Source organism: Impatiens glandulifera, chromosome 2 (assembly GCF_907164915.1).
Source record: "Impatiens glandulifera chromosome 2, dImpGla2.1, whole genome shotgun sequence".
NCBI classification, from domain to species: domain Eukaryota; kingdom Viridiplantae; phylum Streptophyta; class Magnoliopsida; order Ericales; family Balsaminaceae; genus Impatiens; species Impatiens glandulifera.
Genome location: NC_061863.1, coordinates 46,826,811 through 46,850,008, shown reverse-complemented (window position 1 = coordinate 46,850,008; position 23,198 = coordinate 46,826,811). Strand labels below are relative to the sequence as shown.

General features: G+C 33.2%; 1 protein-coding gene across 1 annotated transcript; it reads right to left on the bottom strand.

Annotated features, from left to right (window-relative positions):
* Positions 1-21,591: 21,591 nt before the first annotated feature.
* Positions 21,592-23,003, bottom strand: LOC124927292 (probable sugar phosphate/phosphate translocator At5g25400). The gene has a single exon (XM_047467685.1). The coding sequence runs from the start codon at positions 22,897-22,899 to the stop codon at positions 21,859-21,861; it is 1,041 nt and encodes a 346-aa protein (XP_047323641.1). The 5' UTR covers positions 22,900-23,003; the 3' UTR covers positions 21,592-21,858.
* Positions 23,004-23,198: the final 195 nt, after the last annotated feature.

Below are 23,198 nucleotides of genomic sequence, written 5' to 3'. Positions count from 1 at the left end.
GCTATTATTCGATTTCTCCAACAATAATAATAATGTAAGTAATATGAAATATTTCTACTAAGAAAAATTAGTTAACATATTAATAATTTTTCTTTTTAATCTCACGTATCGATTCCATGATATCTTCAAATGACTTGGTTGGGTTAAATTTTTGTAGATCTTCTTGGCGATCTAATTTAGACACCCACAATTTATAATTAAATTTGGAATTATTTAAATAAAATAAGATGGGACAAATTAATTTAAATTAGTTAAAATGTTAAAGATTAATATTATCTCTTTTAATTGATTTGTGTTTTGCAGATAATAATAATAATAAAAATTCAAATAGGGCCAAGCGCAACAGAACCCAGATCCCTAGACCAAACAGGAAATAAGGAGAATCAGATCTGGACATGATCAAATTATCCAGACATGATGAAAGAAGCAAAGAGCCAAAAGAGAAAGGGATGGAGCAACGATTTGTGCCTGACGATTTGGGGCAGAGTCTAGATGAGAGGAATACATGCAACGACCCTCTAGACGGAAGCACGATGCTCGCCAACAACTAAAGGATCATCGAAGACATCGTGACCTAGCGAACGCCCAGGTGCAAGCACGCGACATTTTCCCTTTCGTCTTCTCATGCTATTTTTCCTCTCCTGATGCTTCCTATCATAACCCTCAGGATCTCCTTTCAAAAAAATGAAAAAAAAATTACTAGGTGCAATGAAAAAAAAAAGGCAAAAAATGGTACACCACCCAACTTCGCATTTTTACTTTCTACGTGCAATGATTTAGTCTCGGGGTCATGGCCCCTATTGTTTTGAGATAGTACACAATGCACGTGATGTTATTTTTACACCTATAATATTATGTGCAAAGATTAGTCAATGAAGAATGACGATCTATTTCAAATTTCAGCGATTATATGAGAGGATAAAATTAGGTACACGGGATTGATCCTTCTCCCCAACGATGAGGTCCCTTTCGAGGGGTATGCATCGTAGGGATGACAAGAAATTCCCAATTGAGATGACGTTCCTCTTAGTTGGCGATTTTTTATGCTCTCAGGTGGGGTGAGTGAACTCTCGCTTATGATTTCTCCATAAAAACAAAATCCCGATTAGGATTCCTAAAACCTAGTCGTTCGTCATTCCCGAACGGTCAAGCCATGTCGAAATCCTTTATGTGTTTACTATACTTATATAAATACGTATATGCATTATAGTTGAGATATGCGCTCAAGAGTACATTCTGTCTTTTTATATAAAAAAAAAAGAACAACAATATTTCCTTGTTTTGGGTGTTTGTTTGTTAGCTGTTTGGATTGCCCATCGCAAGAGTTTCGAGTTAAACCATGACATGTCATGGCTAAAGCGAGATAGAATATTTTGAGGAAATGTCTTAGACATAAAAGTCATGACCACCACAAGTTATATGCCTCAATTAGGTGACACGAAGACGGTGCAAATCTCGACAAGAAAGACGCTACAAGAGGCACATCAAGGCAACTGAAGAAGGTGAAAGACCAAAAGACAAGGAAGTAAGGAGCTTAGAGAAGACTTTATTTTCATATCCATTATTCCTTTCTATCCATTGAACGTAAAACATTTCTTATATTTTGAAAAAATATTGTGCGCATTTGTAAGGCGAGGATGAGTGGTATGAGTTTGTAACAAATTATACGATTTATGACTAACTACCATATTTGATACTAATAAAAATGACAAGTTGGAAAATGTGCGCCTATTTCTCTTTAAGAACACGTATGTTCATAAATGTCGACACATGTCATCATACGATTATGTGATTTTTCTTCCTAACCATCTTTCTAAGATCCACATGTTCTTCACAATGAACCAAAAATGAGATCCACTAATTGAAAGCATCGCAAAAGTCACATAGATGATTAGGCTTCGTGCACATAAGATTTTCATTTCATGTAGACATGGAAGCGTCATAATTCTAAATGACGCACTCATAAAATTTGTCATTCCTTTATTTTGAGAAAAGGACGATCATGTCATCTGGACAAGGGCATTTATCGATCCACACAACGATCAGGAGAAATGCAAAAACGAGAATGGAAATCATTTACTCAAAATCCTATACATTAGTATGTTCTAGATAATGGATATAAGCTCATTTTATCCTTTTAAATAATCTTTGAATTCTTATAAATAAAAGGAGTAACTATAAAAGTTAACCATGTGATAATGGAGTAATGCATTATGGATATACAAGCAAGCGAAAAATGCTAGCTCGATGTAAAAATTGAGATATGATGCACTACATTGATGGGAGGCCTATTATAGTTTGTTGGATCTTTGACAAACTACCATGTGTATAAACGATGAAATCTTGAAGCAACTTAAGTATGCAAAGATGTTAAGGACGAACACGTGATCCACGATGCATGGTCATGTCCATTCATCAATTTTCAATTCATGACATGATCTCTTGATCATGACCCACAACTTCAAATCTCAAGAGCTCGACTGAAGATTGAATACAAGTGCGAGAAAGAGCCTCACCCCTCAAATGTCATATATGTTAGGTACGCTCAACAAACTTGAAGAGAACTCATTAAATCATTTTAAAGAATATTTGATTGACCATTCGTAAGATTGTATTTGTGTATGCATGCATTAACATCATTTGTATTGAAAACATTTGCATCAACAAACGTAAAAAATGAAAATAATGATAACAACATCAATGAGAATGAAACTATAGTTTCTTACACTAAGGCAATTTAAAATAAAATAAATGAAAAAAACAACGAAAAAATGAAAAGGGGGTGAAACTATAGTTCTCATACTAAGGGATACTCTAATAAAATAAAATCTTAGTTCATACACTATGGTATATTCAAGGGGGAAATGGAAAAAAATGACAAAAAATATTCTCATGACCTTAAATTTTGTTTCGACATAATCCTCTCTTAAGAGGATACGTAGGCAGTTTTGTCTTGAGACCTGGTTATAATAATTCGTTTTCCAAAACAACAATGTGAGAAAATGTTGCCAAGATCTCTCTCAAAAAGGGAGACAAGAAAAAAAACGAATTTTGAAAACAAGTATGAGTCGAGATTAAAGTCTCCATTCAACGATCATTTCCAAAGGAACTCGATATTTCACTCAACGATTCGAGCAAAGGATATTTTATTGCATCGTTTCGTATACTCGCGATTAATTCTACAAAAGGGAAATGAAAGATTGTGGAAAAGATTAAAATCTAAGCTTAAATCACGTGAATAAAGAAAATTATTACGCTTCTAAAAAAATTAATGTTTCAAAAAAATAGGAGATGACTCAATACTAGAGGCTTGAGAAAAAAATGAGTCAAGGTAATCATCATTTTGAGGTGTTAAAATCAAGAGCATATGTGTACTGATTCTATTTGATTAATACTCAAAGTGGATGAGACATTGAAATCACCACTCAATGTTATTGAGTTCGCATCTTGTTTTACCCCAAAATAACAAGAGTGTACCGATTCTGTCAGATAGTACTCTAATTACAATAAGAGCTCTATGAAGTCGTGAATGATAAAGAATCTCTAAAAAATATTTAATAAAGGAAGTTAGACGAAATTTTAAAGCACGTGGCGCAAAGTTGAAAACTACATTTAAGACGTCAAAAATAATACTTGGGCAAGAAAATTCACGTTCATACAAAGATTTTTTTTTCAAAATAATTGCAGAACAGGATTCAAGTGCATTGTTGATAAAATTTCATCAAAATAAAATATAAGAAAAATTGTTCTCCTTTTAAAATTGTCCAAAAGCAACACTCGAAATGAGACTTCAAACATATTTTGCTTCGAGATTCGTTTTAAAATGAGAGAGATCAAGGCATGCCTTAACTCACAAAAAAATGTGGAAAATCCTAGAAAAGTGCTAGGGGAATTTACCAAAAGTACAATAAAAAGTGAAAAAAATCTTTGACAAGTGATAGGGGAATTTTCCAAAAAAAAAAGTTCTCAAATCATGCATTGGAGTCTTTTCCCAAAATAAATGAAGCGTCGAAGTTTTCAAAAAAACGAGAAACCCAAAATCGTGATGAAAATTGTTTTCTTGAAGAAAAAAACCAAAGTGGTCATGACTCGAAAATTGAAAAAAACAAAAACAAAATTGATGATGAAACGACCTGAGATAATCTTCTTAGGATTATACCCTCCAGGTTTCCTATTTATAGGTCTTCGTGAGATTTTTAGCTAACAAATATTAAAAAATATCTTTGCACAGAAGCACCCCACCGAGGCATGAAGCAATTATAAAGATTAAGTATTAAGTCACTTATTGTGCAAATGACGCAACCCAAATTACTCTTGTGTGATCAGGCACGTGTTTCCTCAAATTACGTAGTCACAAGACCGATAAAATTGTTCAGATGGCAATTTACCGAGTTAGCGCAAACCTTTGTTTATATCACGAATTATGTCACATAACTCGAACTAGTTAGACACGTTCACTCGGACTAATTAGATACACAATCAGGACTATGATCATGATGTTAAGATGATGCAATCACCCACCTAAGGAAGAGCGTCAACCCTCTAGCTATCTACGTAGTTGGTCTACGGACTATAGTGGTGTAAGATTAATGTATTTGGTTTTCCACTCGATTTGAAGACGATGAAAACCCCCTTGGCTATTTTACGCAGCTCGTCTAGGGGCTATAGTAGCATGAAATTAATGTATGTGTAAGATGTCCACCCACAAAAGAATGCAAACGCTTCAGTTATCTCACATAGCTAGTCTTTAAACCATAATAGTTTGTGATCTATACACCGCGTTCATCAATCCGCAGAATAATGAAAGCCTTTTGGCTATTTCATATACCTGGTCTTCGGACCATAATAGAGTGGTATTAATATACTATTTTCATTAGTTTGAGAGATGATGCAAACATTTTGCAGCGTTTCATAATGTCCCGATATCCATGCCTGGATGAGACTCTTGCGTTACTAATCAACACATTGGACAGAGTTAAAAGTCAATTCTACCACGTTTCATGAATGAAGTAAGGAAAACATCTTTCAAGATCTAAATCTTCCGACAAGGCAACCAACGAGCACCGAAAATATTGGGGTATCATCAATCATGTGATCGTTAGGCTTTATCTATCCATCCTTTTAATATTTTTCTAAATAAAACGAGTCTAAATAAAATTAGGTTATTTATAAATGTGATGTCTATAGTGTCAAACTTGGATATACATTTTTCAAAACTCGATAATAATTTCCAAACTTTGTCCAAAAGTGACATTCTGTAAACACCTATATTTTACACAATCGGTTCATAATTAAATTTGGACTTATTTAAATAAAATAAAATGGGGAAAATTAATTTAAATAAATTAAAAGGTTAAAGATTAATGTTATATCTTAATAAAAAATCAAAATAGGGCCCAAACGCAAGAACATCAAGATCCTTAAACCAAACATGCACTTATCCTTAAATGGGAATTAGATCTGGACATTATCAAATCATTCAAACCTGATGAAGAAACAAAGAGCCAAGAGAGAGGCCTAGTAATTTGGGACAGAGTCTAGATGAGAGGAATATAGGCGATGACCCTCCGGACGGAAGCACGATGTTGATACAGAGGTGAATGAAGTTTAATCTAACAGTGGTAAATGATCCACGTGGAAACACTAAGAGTTGACATATGTCTATTTTAATTGTTGTCTTAATGTCTTTTAGTCCTTGAACTATCTTATTTTTTTATTTTGGTCATTGTATTATTCTCTGAGAGGATTGTTATATAACTCAGAAGAATATCTTGCTTAAGAAGTTATGAAATGAATGAGCAGTAGCTCTCTTGTTCTTCTTTCTTCTCTCAAATTCTTAGGTTATATTCATCTTCTCAGGTGAATAGTTTCTTTTCTCATCTCAACTTATCTCTTATTTGTATCATTTGGTATTTAAGCCGGCGGTTCTCACGATGGTTGAAACTAGACATCAGTCGGACAACTCCTTGCATACATCGGTAGATTCAATTTCTCAAACGTTATAGGAAGTGCAAAAATGGATGGAAAGCAAGGTAGGTTCTATTGAAGAACAACTACACATATTGGAAAGTAGAAATCTCGCTGATAACCCAGAGGAATCAACAAGGTTGTTCATAAATGCACCACCAAGGGATAGGCCTTATGTTCCACCAACTCGATTGACGAATGTGGATTTCCCCAAGTTCGATGGAACGGATGTGGAAGGCTGGCTGATTTCAGCAGAACAGTTCTTTCGTGTGGACAGAACTGCAGACGTGACGAAGGTAGAGATTGTTCCCATTCATTTCTTTAGGAATGCTCGGACGTGGTACGGATCTTACCTGCAATCAAGAAACCCAACGGTATCTCTCACCTGGATAAGCTTCAAGAACTCGTTACTCCAACAGTTTGATCTCTCTATTTACGATACACCAATCAGCAGGCTGATGAATCTGAAATAAACTAACATTGTTAAAGAATATAATATGAGGTTTGTTATCTAAGTGGATTAAGAGGAGAGATCTCAAATATTGTTAGATTTTCACAACCTGAGTCCCTAAATGCAGCTATGGTAGTAGCTAAAGTGCAGGAAGCCACTTATAAAGCCTTATTGACAAGTGGTCATTTATAGAGTAACCACCCACCCCTTTTACCTACTCTCAATCTCCCAAAATCCAACTGGCCTAATAATCCTAAACCCCATCAGCCAACTCTTAATTGCACTTCACCTTTTATCCCGAATGTTAGAAAAAGGTATATGCAACAGATGGACCCGAAAATACTTGATGATCGCAGGAAAAAAGGTCTTTGCTATACATGTGATGAGAAGTATGATGTTAATTACAAATGTAAAGCTAAGTTGTTTATGGTTACAGTAAATGATGTAGGGGAATGTGAGAATTTCTTACCGGAATATGGCGAAGATCTTAACAGTTCCAAATCAGCCAACGATACACCCTCTATTTCTATCCATTCTTTGTCTGGATCCAAGAACTATCAAACTTTGAGGATTTCTAGTAAGATTGGACTACTACTTGTTATAATTCTCATAAATACAGGTAGTACCCACAACTTTATCAATTCTAGAATCCTTAAGAACATTAATCACCCTATTTTACCTACTCAGTCTCTATCTGTCAAAGTGGCTGATAGTTTTAACCTAATAAGTGAGGGACATTGTAAGAATCTTAACTGGACTATGAATGATGAAGAATATATGGCTGATATGCGGGTACTGGATATGTCCAGTTATGATGTAGTCCTGGGCATCGAATGGCTTATCACGATTGGTCATTCCTGTTGGGATTTTGAGAAACTGACGCTCTCTTTTAATCAAAAAGGTGAAACCCGATTCCTATAGGGCGTTAATCAAACGAATATCAATATCATCAAAGGAGATAACTTACTAAAGATGCTGAAAAAGGGAAACAAAGATGCTTTTGTTCAAGTAAGAAATCCACAAGAAAGTATGAGTCAATTCTTTGATATTTCAGTTGTGAGTCTTCATGAAGCACCAGAAGAATTGGCTCACATACTTGCGACTAGGGATGGCAACGGGTACCCTACCCGCCGGGTAGTAAAGTACTCATCCCCGAACCCGAATTTCAAATTACTACCCAACCCCGAACCCGACGAGTATCTCTATTTATATCCCCATTCCCGATTCGTCGGGTACCCGATCCCCGACGGGTACCCCATTACCCGATATGAAATATTAAAAAATTATATTTAATTAACTAAAATTATATAAATTAAATATAATATGTTACTATAAAATATAATTAACCTAAAACTATTAATAAATATTATATCCTTAAACAATAGACAGAAAAGCATCCACACAGAATATAAATTCATCCATACTACAAAATTACAGAAAAAAAAAACTTAAAAGTGAGAGCATAATTCTTAATTAAACACAAAAACTTCAGAAATCATCAAATTAGTTTTCTCACAAAAAGCATCATTCTTGAATACATTTCTTCAACACATGTAAATTATAACCTACAAAATCAAAAGAAAAAACAATCAACATTAACAAATACAAAAAATAGAATTAAGATTAAAGTATTTAACTAATAACATACCTCAAATCTTCGACAAACAATTAATTACTTAGAAAGTAAATTCCTCGTCAGGATCACATATAGTAGATGTGCAATCATCAAATGAAGATGTAGCTAAGAATTAAATATAAAAAAAATACATACATTAGTAACAAGAGTGAATTTATATTAAGTATAACATATAAATATTTGTATTTACCTAAATTGTCGTCACAAATCCAATATCTAGTGCACATTAGTGCTTCCAACATTCCGGGAAGAAGTTGATTGCGGTGAGGACCATTTAATCAGCACATTAGTGATTCTACCACTCGTACTAAATGAAGATTCTGATACAACGGTAGATATAGGTATGGCAAAGATGTCTCGGGCAATCATTTGTAAAGTATTATATTTTGTTCCATAAGTACTCCACCAATATAAGATATCAAAATTACCGGTATCAATGATGACCACTTCCTCTAAATAAAAATCCAACTCTGATTTAGAAGTATCTGTTGACATATTTAATTGAACAACAAACTCATTATATCCAGCTGAAATATTCCAATCACTTGAAGTTTCACCACTATTCATTATCATGGTATGAGAAGAAGTAGAACCACACTCATTGTTACGATTTTGAAACACACTCTTACTTTTCATCAAAGTCTGATATTCAACAAGTAAATCAGCACAAATGCTTCGAATCCTATTTACTTCCAAAACTTCATCAATCCCATAAATTTTAGAGAAGCAATAACGTAACAATGTCAACTTAAATCTAGGATCTAAAAGTGTAGCTACTCCCATAAGCCCATGAATCTCAGACCAGTATTTATCAAACTTGACCTTCATTTGTTCAGCTATGTCCCTAATTAATGGATTAGAATCACATTTCCAATTGGATAAAGAAAACTTAATCTCACAAAGTTTTTGGAAATATATATTAGCAGTGGGATAGTTACTTCCTGAGAATAACTTTGTGATATTATAGAATAATTCCAACTTTGAGCAAACGATACTCACAAATTCCCAATCCATTTGTGTAGGAAGAAATGTATAAGAAGACTCACTAAACATCAACCTCTCAAAAACATCTTTATAAATTAGAGTTGTTTGAAGCATAAGAAAAGTAAAGTTCCATCGAGTTTTACAATCAAGGGCTAACTTTTTTGAATAAGAAATTTGTAGATGACCACAATTTTCAATGAACTTCTCCTGTCTTTTTGGACTTGCTCTCCAAAAAGCAACATTATCTCGAATTTTTTCAATACCATCTCCAATAACATTTAATCCATCTTTGACAATCAGATTAAGGATGTGAGCACACCATCGCATCTGAAAATATTTTCCACGCAATAATAATGTAGATGCATTAAGTTTTTTGTAAATAAGATCTTTAACAATTGCTTCATTTGCACTACAATTATCAACCGTCAAAGTAGTGAGCTTCCTATCAATAACCCAACTCATCAAAGTGTCTCTTAAAATGTCAGAAAGAACATCTCCTATATGTGGGGCAGGCACATATACAAAGCTGATAAGTCTTTTTTGCAAGTGCCATGATTCGTCAATCCAATGAGCAGTAATAGCCATATAACCTTGTATTTGATTTTTGGAATTCCACATATCAGTGGTAATAACTATTCTATTTTGACTTGACTCAATTTGTTTGATCACTTTGGCTTTGAAAGTGTGATATTCACTCAAAATGTCGACTTGGAGGGTATTTCTAGAAATCATAGTGAACAACGGTTGTATACTATTCACAAAATCTCTAAAACCTTCATGGTCAACTATCAAAAGAGGATAGTCATGCCTAATAATCATTCTTGCTAATTTTTTTCGTGACATATCTTGGTCAAAAGTCATATTAACAATCTTTGTTATTCCATCTTCACCCTTTTCAGCCTTTAGATATTTTTGATTCATCTGATTGATATCTTTCATCTTCAATTTTGGACAAGTCCAAAGATGAGCCCACAAATTTTTTGTGCCATTTTTTGAATAACCTCCTAGTTGCTTCTTACAATGGTTGCATATTGTTTTAACTTTTCCATTTATATTTTCTTTTAGAAAATCATTCCAAACATTTGAAAATAACTTTCTTTTCTTCCCAACAATGGTATCATCAACATTTGTTGTAATTACCCTTGTTGTAATTACGCTAGGAATTGAATTTGATGGAACATTTTTAATGGCTGGAGATACTTGAACATTAATGCTATCAGTTGAAACTTGAGTAGTTTCCATGTTCGGTGCCGTTAAACTCATTCTTTTTGTAAAAGCTAAAAAAATCAAATATAAAAATAAGGATTAATATGATTCTTTAACTTGGTCTTATATATTGATATTTTTTCCAAAAATATTTATACAAATAATAAATATTAATATATTGAACTATTATTCCCTAAATATAGTTAAACATAATATTTAAAAAACTCTTTTATTTTTCAACTAATATATTGAACTAAATATAAGGAATTTTTAATATTCCTTATAAAAAACCCTAGTTTGTGAGTTGTGAAAATCCATCTACATTACATGATTTGGATAAATTTTTATAATGTTTGATGTGGTTTATTTAATCTGAGTCAAATAACTTATAGGCATATTACATATATAATGAAACTATGAAAGTATGTCTAAATCTATTGCCGCATATATAAGTTATTCCACATATTAAACACATATATATATAATCGGAAAATATCTATTAATCAAGAGATTCCACATATTAAACAAAAAAAATCTATAAATAATGAAAGTATTACTTACCCACGTTGTGTTGTAGTCGTGTAGAACTTATAGAAAAAATCAACTTTGTTGCTGTTAAAACAGAAGAAGAAGCTACAAAAAAAAGATTGAAGATTAAGTTAATAAATAAATAAATATAAGATTGTAAAAGTTGAAGACAAACATAAATTTATTAAATAAGAACATTACTTACTTTCATAGTTATTGTTATCGGAGATTTTGAACAAAAACTAGAAGAAGGTTGAAGAAGATAGAAGTTGAAGACTTGAAGTAAGGTTGAATGAACAATGAACATCTTATGAGAGAGAAACACTTATTACAATTTACAAATGAACGAAATGATGTTAACTTGTTAAACGTGATATGTAGGAAGTAGGAACTAGGAAATGATGTTAAGTGTGATGTTAAGAGTAATGATAAAATAATTAATATATTTATTTAATGATAGTTAGTAGTTACAAGTTATGACATGAAATTTGATAAGTCACTTAAATTTTATTAATATATATATTAATATTAATATATTCGGGTATTGAGTATCAAGTTTGGGTTTCAAACACTCCCCATCCCCGACCAGGTACCATTTTTCACTCCCCATCCCCGACCCCGACCAGGTACCATTTTTCACTCCCCATCCCCGACCCCGACCCCGAACCCGATTTAAAATACCTGAACTCAATCATCAGGTACCCACAGGTATTGGGTATACAGGTACCCATTTCCATCCCTACTTATAACATATGAAGACTTATTCTATAAATCAGTGGGATTACCTCCTGCACGGGCTTTTGATCATCAAATTCACCTTAAGGAGGGAACTCAGCCGATATGTTTGATATCATATGGGTATCATGTCATTCAAAAGGGGGGAAATTGAGATCATGGTAGATGATATGCTAGATAAAAGAATAATACAGCATAGTCATAGTGCATTCGCAACACCAGTGGCCCTAGTACGAAAAAAAGATCTTTCGTGGAGACTATGCATCGATTACAGACAACTAAATGCAGCTATAGTGAAAGATAAGTTTCACATACCAATCATTGAAGAACTGCTTGAAGAACTGCATGGTTCAGAAGTTTTTACCAAACTCGATCTTCGCTCAGGCTACCATCAGATTCGAATGAATAAAACAGATTGTCACATGACTGTCTTCCGTACTCACGAGGGGTTGTACGAGTTTTTAGTGATGTCGTTTGGATTGACCAATGCGCCATCTACTTTTCAAAGTCTCATGAATTCAGTGCTGAAACCTTTCTTGAGAAGGTTTGTGTTAGTATTTTTTGATGATATTTTGGTATATAGCAATAACTAGAAGGAACATCTGCACCACTTAAAACAAGTAATGGAGACCTTAAGAAGCAATACTCTATTTCTCAATCGTGAGAAATGTGAGTTTGGAAGTAGTCAGATTGCTTACCTAGGCCATATTATTAATCGTGAGGGTGTAGCTACTAATCCGGAAAAACTTAGGGCATAGAAAGTTGGCCAACACCGGACTCGATCAAACAACTACGAGGGTTTTTAAGTCTTACATGATACTATAGAAGATTCATCTGGAACTATGGGGTGATTGATCGTCCTTTAATAGAACAGTTAAAGAATGGAAACTTTGTATGGAACGATCAAGCTGATGAAGCATTTAAACTGCTCAAATCACGTATGATGACTCCTCCAATCTTGGGTCTTCTAGATTTTTCTATTCCGTTTGTGGTAGACGTCGAGTGGCTTCGGCATTGGGGCAATATTGGTGCAAAACAACTGTCCCATAGCTTTTATCAGTCGAGCAATACCTGCTGCAAAGAACCCTCCATCAACATACGAAAGAGAGTTATTAGCTCTCACATTTGCAGTAGAGAAGTGGAGACCATATTTACGTTATAAACCGTTTGTGGTAAAAATAGATCATGAGTCTCTTAAAAACCTTCTTGAACAGCGAGTTCAAACCCCATCTCAAGAGAAGTGATTGTACAAGTTGATCGGTTATGATTTCTCTGTGCAATACAAGAATGGACGTGATAATGTTGTTGTTGATGCTCTATCTCGAAGACCTACAGAAGTGCAGTGTGCTGGCTTGTCACTGTATCATTCACCTGTCAGAAAAAGAATCAACTCAAGTTGGAGTTCTGATCCCCAAATTGATTAAACTAATTGAGGAGATAAAGGAGGATAATGAGACACACCCGAGATTTACCTTCATTGATAGCACACTTTGTAAAAATGGCAAATTAGTGGTTGGCAATGATCCAGAATTGAAAACAAACCTTATTGCTTCTATGCACAATAGTCCCACTAGAGGTCATTCAGGTATGTCAGTAATACTAAAAAAATTACAACAAGTATATTATTGGACATGTCTTCTAAGAGATGTTCGAGAATTCATACATACTTGTGATGTTTGTCAATGAAATAAGGAAGACAATGCATGCCCAAAAGGCCTTAAACAACCCCTGCCCATCCCAAATAAATTTTGGGAATCAATATCGATGGATTTCATTGAACACTTACCAAAAGCTGGAGGAAAAACAGTTATTCTGGTTGTGGTGGATCGTCTCTAAAAAATGGATCACTTTATTGGTCTTCGACATTCTTTTACAGCAAAGAAGATAGTATAGGTTTTCATTGAAAACATCTTCAAACTCCATGGTATGCCACTCTCGATTGTAAGTGATCGAGACAAAATCTTTCTCAGTACCTTTTGGCGTGAGTTTTTGAAATTGTAGGGTGTACATCAAGCTTTATCTTCAGCTTATCATCCGCAAACTGACGGGAAAATAGAGGTAGTAAACCATTGTTTGGGAATTTACTTGAGGTGTATGGTAGGACAACGTCCACACCAATGGGATAAATGGCTTGCTCTCGCGGAATGGTGGTATAATACCAACTTCCACTCTGCCGTCCAAACCTCTCCTTTGAAGCAATACATGGTTATAAACCACTGATACATGTCCCATATCTGGAGGGGGACTCGAAAGTTGAAGATATTAACCAAACTCTTCTAACGAGGGAGACAACACTTCAACTTCTCATGTTTCATTTGGCAAGAGCTCAGAATCGAATGAAACAAGTACAAGATAAACAGAGAAAAGATGCAGAATTTGCAATGAATGATTGGATTCTGGTTAAGCTACAACCCTACCGTCAATTATCAGTAAGGAAGAAATATCACAAACTCTCTGCTAAGTATTTTGGACCTTTTCGTGTTATGGAGCGAATTGGAAAAGTGGCATACCGATTGGAATCGAGGCAAGAGGCAAAGATACATAACGTCTTCCACATCTCTCAACTGAAGAAATACATTGCCACGTCGAGTAGAGTGGAAGAAATTCCAAGTTTGAACATACCTGATGGGATTCCAGAGGACATTCGGGATGAAAGGGAAGTGATCATGGAAGACGGTTGTTGTCGTCAAGTGCTGATTAAATGGTCAGACCGTGGAGAAGAGGAGAATTCGTGGGAAGATGTAGAAGCACTGATTTTCCAGCACCCGGAGACCTTTGTGGCTTGGGGAAATAAGAAGAAACGTTCAGTTCGACTCCGACGAGGACGCCGAAGTTCTAAAGAAGGGGGTATTGATACAGAGGTGAATGAAGTTTAATCTAACAGTGGTAAATGATCCACGTGGAAATACTAAGAGTTGACATATGTCTATTTTAATTGTTGTCTTAATGTCTTTTAGTCCTTGAACTATCTTATATAGTTATTTTGTTCATTGTAGTATTCTCTAAGAGGATTGTTATATAACTCATAAGAATATCTTGCATAAGAAGTTATGAAATGAATGAGCAGTAGCTCTTTGTTCTTCTCTCTTCTCTCAAATTCTTAGGTTATATTCATCTTCTCAGGTGAATAACTTCTTTTCTCATCTCAAATTTGGGACAGAGTCTAGATGAGAGGAATATAGGCGACGATCCTCCGGACAGAAGCACGATGCTCACCAACAATCAAATGATCACTGAAGAACTCGTGATCTGGAAAACACATAGACGCAAGTAACATGCGGAAAGCGCACCATTTTCCCCTTTCGTCTTCGCCTGCTTTTTTTCTCTCTTGATGCTTCCTATCATAACTCTCAGGATCCTCTTTCCAAAAATGACAAAATAATCTTTGATTTACCAAATCAAATGACTAGGCTGCTTTGAAAGGGTAGATTATAAAGGAGAGGCCATGAAGAATAAAGGAGTGGAGATTGAGAGAGATGACTGGGTGGCTCTCGATAGAGAAAAAATCAGGAAAAGAATATCCAAAATGGAGAGCTCAAACAAAGAACGGGTTGTTCCTGCTTTCGGATAGTTAGGAAGACATCTTGTTGGGTTGATCATGTTGTAAAATGTATTTTCTTATGGTTTGATACTATTGTAAAACGGGTATCTTTGTTTCTCAAGCCTCCGCTACTCGTCTCAAGGTACTGGCAAATTATTTATTTACTTTTAAATTTATGACTCATGACATAGACGCATGTCCTTAGAACAGAATGATATAAAACTAGACACATGTTGAGGTTTAGATTTACCCTTAGTTGCATGTTCTAGGATTGGATAAATAAATAAGGTATAAAATAATATTATTTTAAATGGCCAAAAGTTTAAAATAGATAATGTTGTTTGACGGGTACATGAGACATAACATTGGTTTTTTTTTTACGTGTAACCATGCACATAACCAAAATAGAATATCTAAAACGCGTTTGAGCACGCAAACTATTTTTCTTTCCTATTTTTTCGAAAAGTAAATTAAGTGGCAGCTCTAAAAAGTTAAAGAGTGTCTAAATCAACGTTTTTAAATACACTTTAGTCAAGCCTACCATTTTGGTTCTTTGTCTCACTCGAGACTCAAGAGGAATGTGAGTTATATGGCGCGACTATCGAGTATCGAAAACTTTTCTCATTAATGGGCAATTTTTGGCGTACACTTAGTGAATTTAAATACTTTAATTTTATTATAAAAACACTTAAGGTGTGTTTGATGAGGGGGAATTGGAATTGGAATTGGCATTGGCATTGGAATTCTAATTCCAATTCCATGAGAATTGGCATTGAATTACAATTCAATTCCTATGTTTGGAAACATTATAGAGTTGTAATTCAATTCCAATTCCTAAGTTTGGGAAAATGATAGAATTGTAATTCAATTTCAATTTCTATGTTTATAAAATAAAATATCAGTTCAAAATGTTAACTTCTTAAATATGTTTTCACGTTTTTGTCACGTTTAATACGTTTTTGACATTTTAACACGTTTTGACATGTTTAACACGTTTAACACATTTTTGACATGTTTAACACGTTTTTGGCACGTTTAAACACATTTTTGACATGTTTAACACGCTTCACACTTAAAACACATTTTCACACGTTTAACATGTTTTTCACGTTTTTGGTATATTTAACACATTTTTGACAATTTTAATACGTTTGACATGTTTTTCACAAGTTTTGACAAGTTTAACACGTTTTTCATGTTTTTGACACGTTTTTGACATGTTTAACACGTTTTTCACACGTTTAACATGTTTTTCACGTTTTTTTGCACGTTAAACATGTTTTTGGCATGTTTAACACGTTTTACATATTTTTGACATATTTTTCACGTTTTGGCACGTTTTTCACGTTTAACATGTTTTTGATATTTTTAAAACGTTTAACATATTTTTCACACGTTTTGATAAGATTAACACGTTTTTCACGTTTAACACATTTTTGACATGTTTAACACGTTTAACATGTTTTTTACATGTTTTGGCACGTTTTACACATTTTTAGCACGTTTAACACTTTTTAACATGTTTAACACGTTTTTGATACGTTTCACATATTTTGACAAGTTTAACACATTTTTGGCACGTTTAACACGTTTTTCACGTTTTTGGCATGTTTAACACATTTTAAACATGTCACAAGTGTGTTATAAATAGGCCAAAATGTATTAAACATTTCAAAATGTGGTAAATGTGCCAAAGTTTATCATACGTGTTAAACGTGCCAAAAATGTTTCAAACATACCAAAACGTGTTAAACGTGCAAAAAACGTGAAAACATGTTAAACGTGTCAAAAATGTGTTTAACGTGCCAAAAAACATGATAAACGTGTTTAATGTGTTAAAAACGTGTTAAACGTGTCAAAAATTTTAAAATATGTTAAACGTATCAAAAATGTGTCAACATGCCAAATAAGTGAAAAACTTGTTAAACGTGCCAAAACGTAAAAAACGTGTTAAATGTGTTTAAAATGTGTCAAACGTGTCAAAAACGTAAAAAAACATGTAAAACGTGTCAACAACGTGTTAAACGTGTTTAATGTGTTAATAACGTTTTAAACATGAAAATGTGTCAAAAACATGTAAACGAGCCAAATATGTGAAAAACTTGTTAAACGTGCCAAAACGTGAAAAATGTGTTAAACGTGTCAAAAATGTGGTAAACATGTTAAACGTGTCAAAAACGTGTTAAACATGTCAAAAACGTGTTAAACATGCCAAAAACATAATAAACGTGTTAAAAACGTGTTAAGTGTGTCAAAAACGTGAAAACATGTTAAACGTGTCAAAAACGTATTAAAAACATGTTAAACGTGCAAAATATGAAAGACGTGTTAAAAGTGTCAAAAATGTGTTAAACGTGTTAAATGTGTCAAGGACGTGAAAAACGTGTTAGATTTGTCAAAAATGTGTTAAACGTGCCAAAAACGCGTTAAACGTGCCAAAAACGTGTTAAACGTGTCAAAAACATAAAGACGTGTTAAACGTGTTTAATGTGTGAAAACGTGTTAAACATGTCAAAAACGTGTTAATTTGAAATTACAATTCCGACCTAAAAAAATTGGAATTCAAAACTCTCAAATTACACTATATTGAATTCCATTGGAATAATAATTCCAATTCCAATTTCAATTCCAATTTCTAATATTAAAATATTTAACAAACATAAAAATTGGAATTGGATCCTCCAATTCCAATGTCAATTCCAACAATTTCAGGTTATCAAACACACCCTTTAAAGATTTATTTTTAATAAAGACTAACGAGTCTTTTAAAAAAAACTTAAATACCTCAATTAATTTGCAAAGAACATTTGATTTTATCCCTCTATTGTCGGTGATGTACTTCCTAGCACATTGATGCATTTAATAAAGTAGTTGGTAGTTATAATATTTAATTAATTAATACACATGCACATGTCATACATAGACAATTTAATTAATTTGGTTATGAAACATTTGTTCAAGGGATTAAATGTGTATACCTAAAGATATATAGTGTATTTATCAACAATTTGTTATAAGACTAATATTTTTTCTTGAATTTATTACAAATTAGATTAAGAGACTTTTTCCTAGAGTAGAGAAAACATAGTTTTTTTGCATATTTTATTAAATAAATAAGTTAAAAATAACGCTAAAAGAATATTAAAAATAGAATTTCTGGAAAAAATAATAGGCTCAAAACATTTGGTAAAGGTATACATTTGACGGTGCTTAATTAAGTGTTCGCTAACATATTTATTTACCGACCCTTCTTCTTGCGACGCTATATTAAGTGTCGGCAAACTCTTCCGGGAAAGGATTACAATATTTAAACGATGGTGGTTAATAGACCACCATTGACAACTTTTTAAAATGCAGCAAAGGTTTTGTTATTATTATTTAGTTGTGAAGTTTGAATAATGTGAGTAATATCTTAAATAATTATATATAGAGCGGAAATTTTCATGTCCAATCCTGTGTTGTGATCACATCATTTTTGACACTATATTTACGAGTTTTTCAATATATATATACTTATTGAGATATGAGATAGTTTTACGATAAGAAAGTTCATTTTTCATGTCAAGAAAGTTTGTTTTAATCTTCTCACATACATTAACTTATATTTATAAATAACTTGCTCCTCATGGTTATATTATTGAGAATTTAATTAATACATTATGTTGTAAGATTGTTTTCCCATTGTACTACTTGTTTGTGCTCTTTGACTCCCCTTCCTTTCCTTCTGTGAGTTGACATTTTTGTAGACATCTTTTTTTCATGATATGATCTTATTCCAAAAAAATGGTTATTACATTATATATTATAAATACAAGGGCCTATTATAGCAATATAACATGAAACCGTCCAAGTTCAATGAACCCCCGAACAACCCAACTACTGATGTATTCCTAATTTATTTATTTTTAAAATGTACTTTTATTACTTTTTTCACATCTATCAACTTAATTTACTTAGAAAACAGTTGGAATAAATAAATTTGAACTTGCAAATCATTTAAAAGTATAAACTTTATTAAACTTTGCTATCGATATTAATTATATACTACTTCTTTTTTCTTTTTTTTTTGCCGAATAATTATAAATGATTTGAATTAATTGAACAAAATGATTTTAATTAACTCATTTATTGAAAAACTCGTTTCATCATCTAAGTGACCTAGACTCGACTACCTAGAGAAATAGTATTTTTATTAAACTATAGTTTTCATATTCTCGCAAGAAATGATTGTGTGTTGCCGACAAATCTACTTTTGTGAGTCGAATAAATCAACCGATGAAGAAGAATAATATGAAGATGGAGACGAAATAACGTTTCATTATAGGCCAAGCAATTGCATTATTATGGGCCATTATATTTGTATTGATAGTGGAGTGTGGGTAAGGATTAAATAGGGCACTTTGTTGAGGATGTAACGTTTAATGGTTAGGTTAGCACATGACCAATCCATCTAATAATACTAACATTACAATCTTTTCACTTTTTGTTGGTTTGTTTGTTGTGAGGAAGAATAATGGCATGTGAATTGGTCGAAATTATATGAAGACATGTCCATTGCCCCTCATTGGCCACCACTAACTACTTACTCTCTTTATTTATTTTTCTAAATGTAAAACAATTTTCATTATTTCATTGAAAAAATCACTTTAATCACGATGAAACAAATTGTAAAAACAGTGTCAAGCATGAGCCAAAACATAAGTTACCATAAATTAGTTTAGGAAGAAATTGACTGTAATATCGCTAATAATCCTAAAACGTGTATTGGTTGTAGAGAAATTAGCATTATAAATTATGTGATTGTGAAATGATTTCAAATGCAGTGCTAAATTCCTAGTGTGAATTTCAGGAAATGGAATCAAAGGAGAAGATTGACATTGTTAAACTAGTATTTGATTTATTAATTGAGAAACCGTAGATAAAAAAGACTATATGTAGTAAGATTGTCGCTAACAATTAACTATACTTAAAAACTAAGTTCTTATTACAATTTGAGCATTAACAACGGTAAATATGTAATGAGTTAATGACTACTTTATAATATTACCTTTGGTAAAGACTTCAAATCACGCATACATGTAGAAAATTCGATATATGCAATATCTAAAATTGATCAACTCGAGCCTCGTGATGAATTCAAATGTTGAAACTCAAAACACTAAAGTTGTTCTTAATGAATTTTAATAAAAAAATCATTTTGGATTTAAAACTCCATTGTTAAATTTATTTGGAAGTTATTTATATTTCAAGAGATTTGACAAATTCTAAAATTGTAATTTTCAAGATTTGTGCAATTTTGACTCAAACCTCAATATAGTTCAAATGAAAATTCCAAAGACGAGAGTTGTTACTTACAGATTTTACTAGAAAACATTTTTCCATTCAAAGTTGCATTCTTCAGCTTATTTGAAAATTAAATCTTTTAAGAGTTTGATAGATTATGTAATGCTGTTTTTAGAGTCTATGAGGTTTCTTAAATTGCTTGATTCAAACTTGAAGATGAACTCAAATACAAAAACTTATAATATAAAAATTGTTTCTAACAAATTTTACTATATGTCATTTTTGCATTCAAAATTCGACTGTTATGTTAGTTTGGAAGTAATTCATATTTCTAGAAAATGGACAGATACTAAATTTACCATTTTATAATTTGTCAAAAGTGTTAATTTCCAACCATTTGAATATTAGAATGTAAGCATTCGACATCATATATTCTTAAATAACATATTAAATTCAATATCATATACTCTTATAAATAACATATTAAACTTTTCATTTATTTCAACTAATGAGTCATTATTTACAAATGAAAACACTACTTTTTGTGCTAGGACCTACGAACCAAGGGACAGTCTCAGTCTCAGATAGACAGTTTCTATGGGGCGTAGACCTCACTTGAAATGCCCTCGTTTAATGAAATTTTAGAGAAATCAAAAAAAATACAAGTACTTTTTTTATATCAATGTGTTACAACAAAGTTTTTATAACCAAACAAGCAATGAATTAAACTAAACCATGAAACTTACCTAGGTTAGAGGAGGAGATCAACAACTTTTGGACACGATCGAAAGAAGGGAGAAGAAGTCGATTGGTTTTATCTCCCTAAGTACACCTTTAATAACGGTAAGTATTCACGTCGTTATGGGAACAAATATTCCAAATTAAAATTATAATATTAAAGAGACAAAGGTATCAACCAAGGTTTAGTTGTTCAAATATGACTTTTAACGACGGTTATGTTAACGTCATTAAAAGGCTTATGATAATAAACTGTTATCTTTATTTTTTGAAAATGATTCGACTCAAACCATGACCCTGAACCGATGTGCTCTACCAATAAGTCATGAGTCTCTACTAGTGTATAGAATTATTGTGTAATATGTATTTAAATTGCATAGCCATTAACAAAGTTTAACACACAATTAAACACTCTAATTTCCGTAGAGATTAAAGGTTATTATTAATCTAATGAGCCTCCTCTGATCAAACTGTTACAACAAGTTAATTTACTAGCAATGAAACGAGGCTAAAGTAGCAAAGAATATGATCTAGACATTGTGGAAGAAAGAAATGTAAAGAAAAAAAGAAAGATTGATTCAATGGAACATTAAAATCCATAACCATTAATTGTATGTATAATAACTCTGTCATATTAAAAGGCTACCTTTCATGGAATGGAACTGTAAATGAAGCTTACTTTCTTTTCAACCAAGTATGGAAATGAACATTCACCACTAATGTAAGCAATGAACAATGTTCTCTCTTCTTCTGCTTCCTCTATATGTAAATATATATATGTCTATCGAATCAATTCTGCGAAGCAGCATTATCTCCATGTTCACCTTCCTCCAACAACTTTGCGGCTTCCTTATCAAGCAATTCAGCCTTCTTTTGTGCCTCCTTCGCCTGGAGCGTCTGAAGTTTCGCATGGTTATAGTAAGCTACTCCCAAGAAGGCGAGTCCATACCCAATCAAATTCACAGGCGTGACAGTATCCATTATTACCGACCACGAGAATGCAATCAGCAGCCAGTCCTTAACAACTCCAGCCACATTCATCGTCAATGCAGACGTCTTCCCCACCAATAAAAACACAGCCAGGTTCAAAGCAAATGCACAAAACGAATTGGTTCCAAATATAACAAGATCAAAGTGGAAACTAGAAGTCTTCTTCAATAAAGGCAACTCCACAACCATCCAAGGAACAGACAGAAAAAACAAACAACAAGGAGCAACATAATACAAAGAAGTGATTGGATTCAACGTAATACCCTTTGATGCCAATAGAATTTGGATCATAACTAATCGAGTCGCCTCAAACGCCACTGCACCAAGTTGAAGGGATACACCCAAGCCGTCGAATTTAGCCTCCCCATATGCAGCAATAGCAACACCGACAGAGATTGAAACCATGTTCATCATTGTATCTGATTTGAACTGATCTTTCTTCAGCATGACTCCGATTGAATAAACTGCTACTGGCATTAATGCCTTGAGCATCTGAATAAACGAAACGGAAAGATAAATGTAAGCGGAATTGGAGAACCAGAGACTTAGGGAATACAGAGCGCCTATAGGAACGACGGATTTGAGGTACATGTCGCGAGACATGGAGACTGGTTCAACGATCTTGAAGACACGGACGAGGAGGAATGCGAGGGAGGAACAGAATGCCATGTGGATCATGGTGAGAGAGATGGGAAATGGCCAATCGTACATTTTGCGATCGAGAATGTACTTGTTGTAGACGATGACCGTGAAACTTAGGAAGATCCAGATCGCAACATAGAAATAGGATAGCATTATCTTCTTCAGGACTCCTTCGCTCAATGCGCCGCCCTTCCCCATTGTCGTCGTCTTCTCCGGCGAAGTAGAAAATATTACCGATTATAATTCAGATCGTAACCCTGTTTTCTGATCTGTGTTTATTATGATGGGTTTGAGCGTTTTGATCTCCTCTTCCTCCTTTTTGGTGTCTTTTCATTAAATATTATTCTCCATTAATATATATATATATATATACTTATAAAAGTATATAATAGTTAATTAATAATTCCAAATTCTCAATTTCATATTAATTAATTAATAGGGTCAAAACTCAAAACAACTAATAAATCTTAATTCAACCTTTTTAGATTGTATTGATA

Bases quoted from the DNA above. Each gene is read 5' to 3' on its own strand.
- LOC124927292 (XM_047467685.1), bottom strand. From the start codon at position 22,899: ATGGGGAAGGGCGGCGCATTGAGCGAAGGAGTCCTGAAGAAGATAATG.